We start from the raw sequence: 13,144 nt of genomic DNA on the forward strand, positions 1-13,144 counted from the left end.
CCTGACCACAGGCTCCACAGACAAAACTCTCCCTTGCTGATTTCTTTACCTTAAACATCTGTTTCAAGACAATAATTAATTAAGGTTAGTTCTGCACAGGAGGTAAAAAAAGTAAGATCATAGCTGAAATGACTTGGAACATTCATGGTGGTTAAATCTAGAATTTATAAGAAATTTAGATATCTGTACTCAGACAAACACAAAAACCATAGTAAATCTAGAACCCATAAGGAATTTAGATATCTGTACTCAGCAAACTAAAAACCAAGTTACAATTGTTCAACCAAGATCCACTAGCGCCTTGCGTGGAGAACATTAATCACAAGAAGAGATAAAAGAGCTACCAGGTGGACTTCGCATGGGACAGGTGTGAGGTGGTAAGTTCACAAGCAAACCTAAGATGAACTTCTATTTTGGATACCACATGCTTGAACACAAACGTTTTTGACTTTCAAGGTAAATTGTATGTACATTTTACCTTCTTCACTTGATAGACAGAAAGAAACTAATCGTTGGCTAAGACAGGTACAGTCTAATTGAAGAACAAGGACAGCACTTCGCTTCACTAGAGTATCCTCCAGCACCAGAGTAAAAAGGACCTAGCACATATTCTCTCCTTAAGGAAATGTTGGATCCTAAGAGCCCCAAACACAAGCCTTGAATTGACATTTTGTTTTTGGTAGCCTGTGGAAGAAAAGCTAAAAGACTATCATCCTCAAGTCCGTATTTTCTTAGGCAAATTTTTATTTTTTGGTTTTGGCTTCACTAAAAAAAAGTTTTTCGTAACATAAATGCTAGAATTACAATTTTTTCATTGTTCCTAAATATAATTTCCAAAGTTGGTCAAAGAAACAATTGCAATTTGTGGAACAGCAGCACAGTAAGCATCAATGAAATGCCTCTTCTTGTCACCTCCACAAACCTATATCCCAAGGGAAAATCGCCACCAATATACAATAACAAAATATTCTAAAACTCTTATCTCTGCCCTATTTTGTTCTGGTCCAATTTTTAGATTTCAGCCATTTGATGTGAAAAAATCAATCATAATTTACATATTTGACACATACTTTAATTGATTTCATTCATATCTTCAATTCAACAACCGTAAATTTATATTCTCACCTATTGAGAAAGGAAGAACAAAAAATACCATACTTAAATTGGACTGGAATTAACTTGGATTTAGAATGCTATTTTTTTCCAAACTTCCATTACATTTGCATTGTAGTATTCTTATTCCTATTCATGACATTAGAATTTGAACCAAACTCAGTATTCTAGTTTCCATAAAAGAATTGGAGATTAATAAGTAATATAAGCACGAAAGGAGGCAAAAGCATATCAATGCTCATAACAAACAGCACCAAGGCTGTACATTTAGGAACTGAGAAATTCTTCCGTAAAGGTCAAAATAATAGTTACCGAGATCAGTCAACACTCCTGTAATTTACAAACCAAATTTTTAAGTGGTTTGGGATATGGGTTCGCTTGGGTTCATTTTGTTTATTGATCCAAATATCTAAAATTAGAGACCATAAATTTAGAAGAATAAGTCATGCTGCCAGAGTAGGATTCCCAAGATATCGAGAGGAAAAAGATACAGAAAGAGAGAATGACAAATTTATATCCTAACAAACTTTATATCAAAATTGAAATTATTAATGACTACAGTGGGAGACATAGGTGTACAAACGAAGAACAAGAGTCCATTAAACAATTTTTTTTCCATAATTCCTGTAATATGATATTCAGCTCTTTCGGAATTTGTAACATTGAGTATCAGTATATTTGTTGTAGCTATGAAAAGGATTTGAATCTTAAATCTCTTTCACATAAAAAGAACAAGAACCAATGGAGCAGAATGTATTACTAAACTGTTACTTATGATCCAAATAATGAACCTAATAAGTTCTCCAGTGGAACTCTGAACCAAAATAATGTACCAACTAAGCCTAACCCATCAGAACCCAAATTTTGCATCTATAATATTTCTATCCAAACCCTGAACCATGATCAAAACATACCTCATTTTAGGTAACTATGGGTTAAATGTATAAGCCAGGTGGGACTTAAGATCACAAATCAAGGCAAAAACATTAGAACAATAAATAAGAGAAAAGATTTGAGGTGTAGAAGATGATAATTTTGTCAAAGATTGAGCAATCTTGTCGTTTTTGCATGGCATCCAATCAAATAAGAACAGAGTGGCACTACTGGTTCCTGCAAAGGCAGTAAACTGAAAGACTGATGGGACATAAGTGATGCTTCTCTTAGAGACGTTTTCAACCTAAAAATTTTTGGGATTTACATAATTTAGAATGTCTACTGCTTGAACATTTCTTTAAACCTTCCCCCCACCCCCCCCCCCCCACCCCCCTCCCTCTCTAAGAGCCTCTATTTAACACATGCATGTACACAATGTGGATGAACAGGTTTATTTATGTGCAGATACAATTCCAATTTATGTGGTATTGTCAACATGCTCAACTGCTCCGCAATTGACATTGAAAAACTATATTTCCTCACAATAAGTGTAAGGATTCGTTCCTAAACGTTTCTTTGATCCTCTGACAAAGAAGAATGAAACAGGATACTTGACAAAATAACTTTCATATGCATCATATGCTAACAAACTTGTAAATATTCTGTAAATAGAGGCACTCGCTTGGTGCCGTTGTTTTTTAATTTACTTTTTATATTTTTTATTTCCAAAAAAAAAAAAAAACTTTCATACACATTGCAGAACAGAACTTCCATACAGAAACCAAACAGCTTTTCTATACATCAACAAAGAATATATAAATAAAAAAGATGTCACTCTTCTTTGTACCTTGACCTTGTCTCCAAGTATTTTGACTTTCTTGAGTTGTCCAATAGCTAAGATGCCATTCTTCTTTATTGCTTTCTCTTTTCCGGACATGCTACATTTAAGCATTGAGCTTTCCACCTGCCAGCGAAACATGATATAGATCCTCATTAGGTCACCTACTGGATAATTCTCTAAAAGTAAGGCGCGACCTTGATATCAATTATGCCAAAAAGGGGATAGGAGGCAAACATCTGAAAGATACAACAAAATCTTACATCCATGGGGTCCATAACAGTATTCTTATCTTGGGTGCAGAATCCATCTGGTGGAGCAGTATTAATGATTTTTTTGGCTATTGCATTTGTTCTCTTCATACGGTCTGTCATATCTTGACCTGTACTAGTTCGCAAACTAGAAGCAAAACCCACTTTTCCAGCCAGGGTTTTAGCCTTTTTCTTCTTCTTTTTTCTCTGCTCGTCATCATCTGGAAAACAATGATGCTCAAACTCATGACAATGATTTAAAGTAATTCTTTTACTGAAATGTTTCTGGATAGGATTAAACATAAAACCAGTTTTTGTTTTAAAATATAAGGTTTGCAAGCACAAGTGCTACTTCCTATAAGAGATTGAGAAAAGAGTCAACCAAGATATTAAAAAGTCGCAATATTTCTAAAAAAATTTTATGCATCCACATCCAACACAGGTAAGCAAGTTTAAATTTGAGGGAAAAAATAGTTATATATATCTTATATTTTCTCATGGAAGCAGGTGCATAGAATGAAAAGTAATATCTAAAACACATTAGGATTAGTCAATTCAGGCAATAAACAATTGGCCTTCATCACATTTCCAAGCAAATAACTATAGTAGGTGCTAATAGCTTGGCTGACAAAATCAATTGCGTCTATAGCACAAGAACTTTAGATAGAATCTGATATGCTCGTATCACATAATTCTAACCACCCTAACCAATTTAGTGATGCGATATGCTCTAGGGGAGCCCACAGAAAGTCCTAATCAGACGTAAGCTGCAGGCACCTGGAGAATCGCCAAGTTTATCTTCTGGATAAGATTCTCAGCTGCTTCTGATTAGGATTTAGGCTAGTCAGATATGCTAAGGAAATCCATAATACGATTCCTCCTAGCATAAGGTTTTACTTTATCTAGAATTAGGAAGTTGGTTAGGGTTACTAAATAAATTATTTCCTTGTAAATTGTAGTTATTTAATTATTTCCTAAACTTTCGGGGCAGCAATACTTCCTATAAGTACCTACTCTGCTAATGGATAAAGCATCCAACATTTTAGAGAATTCTCTAAGACAATTATTCTTAATTTTTGAGAACTCTCTAAGATCATGGGTCCTTGACAAGTAAGTTTCATGCTTGCTGGAGGACTTCTCCCCTGAGGAGATCCATGACCTGATCCAAGCAAGGAATCTAACAGAATCATGAACTGAAATCAAATTTTAGCTATCTGCACATAGTCCTCAAATTGATATCCTAATCATGAACTAAAATATTAGTTGTCAAAGACAAAACTATAACCGAGTTGGAATGTTCTTGAACCAAATTTTAGTAGTGTACATATATTATAAAAGAAGAAATTGCTAAAATGTTAATATGTGGTATTTGAACCTTCCAAAGTGGAAATCCTTTGACAATCATGGCTGCTTTATTTTTCAAACTGCCAAGAACTTTATACCATCCAAAGCTCAAGATAAAAAAAGATGAACAATCTAGCTAATTTACTAGATTCATATCATCCAATTATATTAACAAAACCAAGACCAGTAATCAGTTTCTTCTCCTTCTCCATCTCACACAACAATCATTCCCTAGCTCTTTTTGTACCTCAAATAAGTGTCAGTTTGAATCTAATTAGTCAGATACGACCTTGGTTTGACCCAGTAGTATTAGAACCCTAAAAATTGTATGATTCAACTTGATCTGTACAATTTACAACCAATTGACACATTTTATATATGTTTTGATTTCACGTAACAAATTACTTTACAAGTGAATCAATCAGATTGTAGGATTCCTGACTCAGATCTTATAATTCTAACAATATGTTTACAAACCATGAAGCAAACTGACTACTGACTATATCACTATGAGAATACATGCTCCATATCTCGCCAACTTCTGCAACCAGATTATCCAAACAATTCACAACTAGTTTAAAATTCATACCATCAATGAGCAACCTGCACAATTCAGCTGCCTCAGCTGCTTCATCTTCGATTTCCTCTTCCACCTGAACTTGGGATGGACGCCTCCGCATCTTAAGCCCCTTAACACCATCTAATTTGTCATGCTTGGATGAGTAGTTACCCTCTTCTCCTTCCTCACATTCCTCTGCATCAAGCAAATTCTCTAGATCCCCAGCAAAGGAATCCAGGTCACTGTTTGCCTCAGAGTCACTTTCATTTTCATCACGATTAACGGCTGAAAGGGACTGAACTTGCCGATCCCATATCTCCTCACATTTTTCTCTGGTCTGCTGCTGCAGTTGCAGAAATGACATTCTCTGTCCACGGGCATACTTGCTTATAGTTGTTGGATCAACCTTTACACCAGATGCCGCTTGCTCACTTGACAGTTTGCGGATCATAGCTATTCGATGCCACCTAGTTTGTTTCGCAATTAGTTCCTCAGGAACATTGAACTTGAGAAGAACCTAGAAAGGAGGAGCAAGCCAAAGCGTTACACCCTTGAAGCAAATGTACAGATTAACACTATTTTCTTTTCTGAAAAAGCAAAATGATAGTTCTCAATATCTGCTCCATAATACATGTTAATAATGAGCAACTTCATGCAAACACACTAACTGTGTCAAGATTCCTAGCAACACAATCTTTAGTAGAAATTTTAAGGGAACATCATCACAAAATTGAAAAGAAAGGTACACACAAGAGGAAAAAAAGGCTTAGCAATATCCACCACTGCACCAAATTTAAGCTATGTAAGAACAAAGGAAATCCACACCTTTGAAGTGCTTAAAAATCTCCACGCATATCTTTATCTTCTAAGCATGTTAGGATACCTAGAAAATCTACAACTAATTTCTGATATCTATCGTCCAAATTGCGATGCATCTTCTTCTTTAGGGTCATGCTTGCATACAGCTTTATATAATGAACAAAATCATACTAGACTATGACTTCATGGGAAATCCTTATGTTGCACATGTCTTTTATTTAAAGAAAAGAGGTAAAGTATTATAACCATAAACCCGACCCTGTGATACCTTAGCAATGAAAGAGACACACTAAAATGACCCAGGAATTCATATATTCATGACGAAGATAAACCTCTGAAGAGAGGCCTTAATATATGGCCAACTTTAACAAGAATGGACTTCCTTTTCTTCTCTTTGGCTGAAATGGCAAGAATTGAATTCAAATAAAATTATGGAAAAAATGACACACCTCCCTAGCAGCCTCCATGCTCAGCCTACGAAGATCAGCATCTGTTCCAGTAACCGTGGTGCCCCCACGACCAGGAGCTGTTTTTTTCTTTGAGAGTGCACCAGGAATTGGCGCCTTTGGAGCAGCTCGGACATAGCTAAATCCCAGACCCCGACCAGATGGATCACCAACACCCGTTATTTCCAAGCGTTCAATATTTCCTCTGTCCTGCGCAAAAAAGAAGGTCAAACAAATAATACACACACACACACATTATGTGTATTAGAAGGAACAAAGTAAATCAGGTAACTAGAAGTATCAGCTTACTAATTAAAGAAATTAAGGAATAAAAATAAACTAAACAAAAAAACAGCTTATGAGAGTAGAAATAAGAAACAACAGCAATCCACATAGAGCAAATTCTGGAAAAGGCCAAACTCAATCCGCAGAGTCGCAGACAAAGCCATCATCTTAACTTAAATTGAAGCAAGATATTTGCGCATTAGGGCACCAAAGACAGCTTCATGAGTAATGACCAGATAAACCTTAGCCAATTGTCAAAATAAATGCAGATAAATAGTTGCTTTTGTTACTTTTTCAAATACAGTGAACACTAAATTTGGTTTACATTCAGCTAATTTTGCCTAGTAAGAGAATGATGATTCTTACCTGGTTCATACATGATACAAAATTACTGCTCAGGTTCCACGGGGTTATCTGCAGTTCCCTCTCGATATGAGATGCAGCAGCAAGAGCAATAGCTTCATCAGGAATTTGGGTCATTGCAGATGAGATACTTGTAGGAAGTGTCAACCGTGTAATTCCTAAATGTTTGAGCCGGTAAAGACCAGCTTGCATACTTTCATAGGCACACACCTATACCAAAAAAAGCTACTGTAATCAGCAAACAATCTGAGAGAGAGAGAGAGAGCAAGAGCACTATATATGTGATAAGCAATTAAATAACTAGAAGCTAATTACTGCAATACCCAATTCTAAATTGCCTCCAACAACCATGCTACTTAGCTAAGCTATGGATCATATTTCAAGGCCATGATTAACAGAAAAGCTTATCATGGATAGCCAAATAATAGATATATATGTGTATATATATATATATAGAGAGAGAGAGACATGAATAGTCACCAAAAACCAATGGCCATATATTATTTAAATTAACAATTTTCTGTAAGACAAAATCAGCATTGTGGCCATTTCATCAAGACAGTCAGTAACATCATGATGCAGCCACTCCTATCAACTGCTAGCTCTTGACTGGTTTATCTGCCCAGGAGAGGGAGAGGAATCTGCAGGACTGGATTTAACCAATTTGTTACTCATGGAAGAGGTGGATAGGAGACTGCTAGGATTGCAAATTAAGGAGGGCCATTGTACCAAGTTCTTCCACAAACTGACCAATCTCCACCAGAGGATTACTTATTGCTTCAAGGACAAAGTCCTAGATTACTATTGAGTTTTTTTAAAAAAATAATAATAATAAAAAGTACAGAGGCTATTGAGGTTACTGAACATAGACTAAGCTTTAGAAAGCAATGTCCTGGAGTTTGATTCCAGAATAAGAAGCTCCTAGCCTGACAGCTTTTTGATGGCTTTCCTTACAAAAGGAAAGAAATTTGAGTTGATGTTGTTTCGCTGTTTGAGTTTCATTAGCCCGGAAAATTGGCAGCAAGCTTGAACTTGACCTTCTTTTGTCCAAATGGCGAAAATTGATGGAGTAGTTGATGCTATGTTAAGGATTTTAGACACATTATTCTTCTAATTTTGATGGATAAGACTCTTTTTTCCGAAGTGTTGGCTGCTAGATTGATGCAAGTGGTACACCAAGTTGCTGGAGAAGCACAGCATGTTCTCTTGCAAAGATAATACAACAGAACAGAACCAAATCCTTACCTAATCTCAGTAGTGGCTTCAGAAGCAAATAATAATAGAACTAATAATGATATCCAAATATCTGTGAAAGGAAACTATATCCTCCTCCCCATGCAAGAATTGGTAACCAAGAAAGCAATAGTAAAAAGACAGTAATGAAGTTTTTATTTTCTCTTGAAAAGTGGAATGGAAGGAAAAAAAAAAGGAAATTTCTTGGCAAGTCATGCGAGTTTCTGACCTGAATAAAATCCCTAAGCCACCTGGTATAATGCTTAGTATCTAAAACATGATACATCAAAAGACTCCAATGGTTAAAGGGTTATTCCCTATGCACAAAGTACATAGTGAGAATCAAAACTTACATGCTCTGGAGTCACCATCTTTCTCAATTCATTTTCTGATGGAATGGTAAAATCAGACTTCATGTACCACCTGTCCTTCTGCACCTCGCATATGAATGTGAAGTAATGAAGAAAATGAGCACCAAACTAGTTACAACATAGAAAAATACATGCTCAAGGAATCCTTAAATTTTTACCCGCAAAGATGCACACTCCTTCATCTTCTTCCTGATAATTGCTTCAGAAAGGTTATTAAATTGCAAAGACAACTCATCTACACCAATTGATGGATGCAAGCCCCCCTTTGCAAACTCACGGTAAACATAGACCAACATCCTGTTCACCATATACGTTTGAAGATTCTTTGATGCAGGAGACATTACCTCCATCAGGGGTTCCTAACCAAGGACAATAACTTCAAAACATGACCATATTTTGTGGTTGCAACATGCAATAGATGAAAAAGAGAGGGCAATGAGATAGGTGGAGACTGAGATGATAAATATATTCATTGCACATGAAATTTTTCACACAAGAAAGAGAAACAGAAAAATAAAAGAAAAACCACATTCATTACATATGAAAAGGGTGAAACCACCTGCTCTAAGTTTAAACGGGAGAAAGAAGTCACAATTTCCAGATAGTGACAAGGATATGGCTGCCATATGAATTTCTCAACAGGGACTCAGTATTGGCATTTTTGGTAGACAGGATCAGGATTGCACATAGAAAGATGTAGCTTATCCAAGTAATGAAAAGTTAGCCACAGAATCAGTAATCACCAAATTCCTGAATAAGAAAGAAAATGCAGCTCCTCAGAAGTTTGTCAGTTTACAGGCTCGTACTTGGCTTGTTCAGATAAACGACTTATGTGTGGACTCGAATTTTGGCTTTAAGGCAGCAAAACCAAGATTGAAACAAACTTGGCTCAATCTGAACCCACAACTGATAGTCCTACCTAAAAACTGCCAAAGAGACTAGTAATGGTGATATATGACCAAGGACAAATGCACAAAATAATAACACCTAATTCTGTTTGAATGGTATGGGCATTTCGGCTTCTAGCATGCAGCATAGCATTAAGACATTACACCAATGCATTATCCACAAGTACAGGCCCGCCAACATCAAGCACAAGGAAACAAGAAAAGAGAGCTACTTGACACACCTGTTGTCCAACAACGGCTATCTTGTCAATACGTCTAATGGAAAGCTTTCCTTTTGCAGATCTAACCAACAAATAATCAGTTGATGGCACTTTATGTGGAAATATGGGTGCTTTGTACATGTTTGTTTCAAGAGATGACTGGCTGCAACCAGCCCTTATATCTCCTAGGAAAGGGGATTTCTCGCCAGGTTCAAGAATCAAAATATTCCCCAAACTGTTGTTTCCATTGAACAAGTTGCCACCTTGATCACCTGGGCCTGACTTCCGATAATAAGTGCACAGGTTAGCACCCATTCCAGCATTGCTTAACAATAAAGGTCTTTCCTCACAATACCTGCAAAGAAAGTTTTTTATAGGAATTATTCACCTAGATTTCATGACAAAAATGGTAAAAGCATTATGAATTGAAAGAATACAACACCTAGAGCAGAGATATTGCAATCAGGATCTTAATAGAAGAGTATGGAATAATTGCAAATTATGTTATAGAAACATCATACTTACACGCTACTACCAATCTCATAGATGAAATGTTCTCGAGAGCTTAGTAAGACAAGAAATTTCCATGCATGGAAGTAAACATTTGCAGTTGAATGACCAAATTATCACACCATAAAGCAACATTACAAGACTAAAAGATGCCAAAGAGAGTCCATTCACCTCTACTTTCATCTAATTCACAAGTCCAGTCACCAAGAACTAAAAACTACACTTACTAAAGGAGCAAATAATAGCCAAATTTCTGGGTAATCAAGTACAACACATGAAAACTGGTACATCTTAGCTTTCTAATTCAAAATTGAACTTACATCCTTACGCATTTATATCTTTCTGACAAATACACACATACATATATATGTATCTATGTATCTTAGAAAAGAAAGTAGAAAAAATTTTGTGAATTGTTTTTGCAAACCTCTTTGACTTTCACTGTTCAGGCAAAGAGGCCCAACTTTAACTCTGATTCATATGCATGTTCGCAATAACAAGTGAAGAAGCTAATAAACCCAAATTGTTGCAACCGAACATTTTTTAAAAAAAAAACTAGTGTACCATATGTATTACTTACAAGTACCAAGGTGATACAAAACCCATTTACAAAAAGAACTTACATTTTAGTTAGTATATCAATTAAATCACTGAAATTCTTTATCGAATACAAATGTTGTTTCATTATCAACACACCAAGGGATTGGAACCATCTCTCTCTAATTCTATCAATACCCTCTTTCACTCCCTCAAAAACTCTTCTATTCATCTCCTTCCAAACAACCCAAAAAAAACTAGATGAATGAGCCCCAAAAACTTCTTCTGAGTCACAATACCTTTCCATGCCCAAATTGCATCCTTGACAGTGCCTGCCAACACCTAGTTGTACCCCAGCATCCCAAAGGTCATAAACCATAAACTGTATGCAACAGGACATCGAAGAAGAATGTAAACACAGACATCAGATTCTAACACCAGTTTACTATCTTTCCACATCTCATAAGCTTGTCTATGGACAAAATACCTCCACGAGCTGCTTCCCAAGTGAAAAAGGCAATTCTTGGAGATGCATTTAGTCCCCATATCTATCTAAATGGAAAATTTTCTTCATCAACTCTCTCTTGGTTAGATATTTGTAGAACGATCCCACAGTGAATTGAGCCGTAGGGCTAAGAGTCCACAAAGGTTAATCTTGATCCTCACTGAGTGAAATTGAAGATAAAACACTTAGCAATGATTCATATTCTTCAATCTCTCAATCATTAAGATTACACATCACATCCATCTGCCATTCCCTCCTGCCCTCCCGCTCATTGAACACCTCCATAATGGAACTGTCTTCATCACATACTATAGCAAAAATCTGTGGGAACCTCATTCTCAAGGTTTCATCATCAATCTAAATGTCAACCAGAAACTCACTCTCAAGGTTTCATTATCAATCCAAATCTCGGACCAGAAGCATACTTCCCCATCACCCACTCTCCATTTAAGACACTCTTGAAATTTCTCCCCCCTCCCAGTGCAAATCCTCTTCCACAGCCCTGTCCCATACGATCTCGCCAATGCCCTAGGATATCTCCCTCTATCCATGGTACCAAACTTCGCCTCAATAATTCTCCTCCACAAAATGCCTCCTTCCTTAAAAAAAAATCATAACCACTTCCCGTTCAGAGCTTGGTTCATCCCATAGATTGATCTCAATCCTAGCCCTCCCTGATTCAAAAGTCTTTTAACTTTATCCAATGCTGCCAAATGATATCTCCTCTTCTCTTGCAAATCACCCATAGAAATCTACACTATATTGATTCTCGTTTTTTTGCTACACTCTTCGATATTGATAGAAGGGACATGTAATAAATAGGAACATTGACCAATGTGTGTCTGATAAGAGTTAGACACCCGCTTTTGGAAAGTAAACTTCTCTTCCACCATGCAAGTCTCCTCTCAAATATGACAATAACAAGCTCCCAAGTCCTCACATCCTTAAATTTAGCACCCAACTGCATACCCAGATACTTCATCGAGAGATTCACAATTTTGCAATCCACAATTCTTGCTAGTGTACTAGTATTGTCTCCACTTCTCAATCAAACCATCTCGGACTTCGCAAGATTTATATTAAGACCAAACACACCTTGAAAGCATAACAAGATACATCTAAGGCTTAACAATTGTCTCTCATCTGGTTAGCATAAAAACTAAAGTATCATCGGGAAAGAATAAGTGTGTAATCTCCTTTTCCCTTCTCCTCCACCCACCTTGAGTCCAGTAATCATACCACCTCCCTAGCTCTCACCAACAGTTTGTTAAGAGCTTTCACGACAATTATAGACAATAAAAGTGAAAGTGGATCCCCTTGTCTAATACCTCTTGATGCTCTAAAAGATTCTAATAGACCCCCATTCACCATAGCTGTGAAAGAAATTGTGATACAAGGTTTGATCCACTGCCTCCATCTACTACCAAAGTCCATTCTTACCAGCATGTAATCGACGAAGCCCAAATTCACATGATTATACGCCTTTTCCATATCCAATTTACATAGCATTTTGTCTCTCTTCTTATACAAATGTTCATCCAGAACCTCACTGGGAATCAACACTGCATCCATAATTGTCACTCTTCCACAAATGCGTGTTGATTCTCCCCGACCACTTTATTCAACACTTTAACCATTCTCCTTGCAAGGACTTTCGCTATAAGTTTATGTTAACCCAACTTAGCAAACCTAAGTTCAAGAACATGATTTTTATCCTTATTTATGCGCACAGAATTAATGAAAAGAAAGATTGGATAGAGACAACCAAAAAGGCGTATTCCCTTGAAGATATTTTCCATGCTTTTTTAAATAAAAATAGTATGAAAAGATTCATTCACAAGCACCAAGGGGTGCAAACCCATGTACAAAAGTATCTATATCAATCAATATGTCACTAAGTCTCTAAGATCCTCCAATGAATAAAGATGATGACCCATAATTTAAAAAAAAAAACTCAAGACCTAGAACCATATCAAAGACATCTTCCAC

General features: G+C 36.5%; 1 protein-coding gene and 1 long non-coding RNA gene across 6 annotated transcripts in view; one reads left to right on the top strand and one right to left on the bottom strand.

The window, feature by feature from the left end:
• Positions 1 to 13,144, bottom strand: part of HAF01 (HAC13 protein (HAC13)) — a 38,247-nt gene that overhangs the window by 3,130 nt on the left and 21,973 nt on the right. For all 5 annotated transcript variants that reach the window (XM_088221284.1, XM_088221281.1, XM_088221283.1 and 2 more), the window contains 9 exons: positions 9,625 to 9,958; positions 8,654 to 8,854; positions 8,478 to 8,555; positions 6,895 to 7,101; positions 6,247 to 6,453; positions 5,009 to 5,495; positions 3,088 to 3,296; positions 2,834 to 2,950; positions 2 to 58 (listed from right to left, as the gene is read on the bottom strand). In XM_088221284.1, coding sequence (XP_088077410.1) covers positions 2 to 58; positions 2,834 to 2,950; positions 3,088 to 3,296; positions 5,009 to 5,495; positions 6,247 to 6,453; positions 6,895 to 7,101; positions 8,478 to 8,555; positions 8,654 to 8,854; positions 9,625 to 9,958 — 1,897 coding nt within the window. The remainder of the gene's footprint in view (position 1; positions 59 to 2,833; positions 2,951 to 3,087; positions 3,297 to 5,008; positions 5,496 to 6,246; positions 6,454 to 6,894; positions 7,102 to 8,477; positions 8,556 to 8,653; positions 8,855 to 9,624; positions 9,959 to 13,144) is intronic.
• On the top strand, positions 65 to 734 carry LOC148270415 (uncharacterized). The gene is made up of 2 exons (XR_015819623.1): positions 65 to 456; positions 526 to 734. It is a non-coding gene; the product is annotated as an uncharacterized LOC148270415 (long non-coding RNA).

The sequence above is a fragment of the Carica papaya genome, chromosome 1 (genome assembly GCF_054855325.1).
Source record: "Carica papaya isolate Zhongbai chromosome 1, ASM5485532v1, whole genome shotgun sequence".
Taxonomy (NCBI): domain Eukaryota; kingdom Viridiplantae; phylum Streptophyta; class Magnoliopsida; order Brassicales; family Caricaceae; genus Carica; species Carica papaya.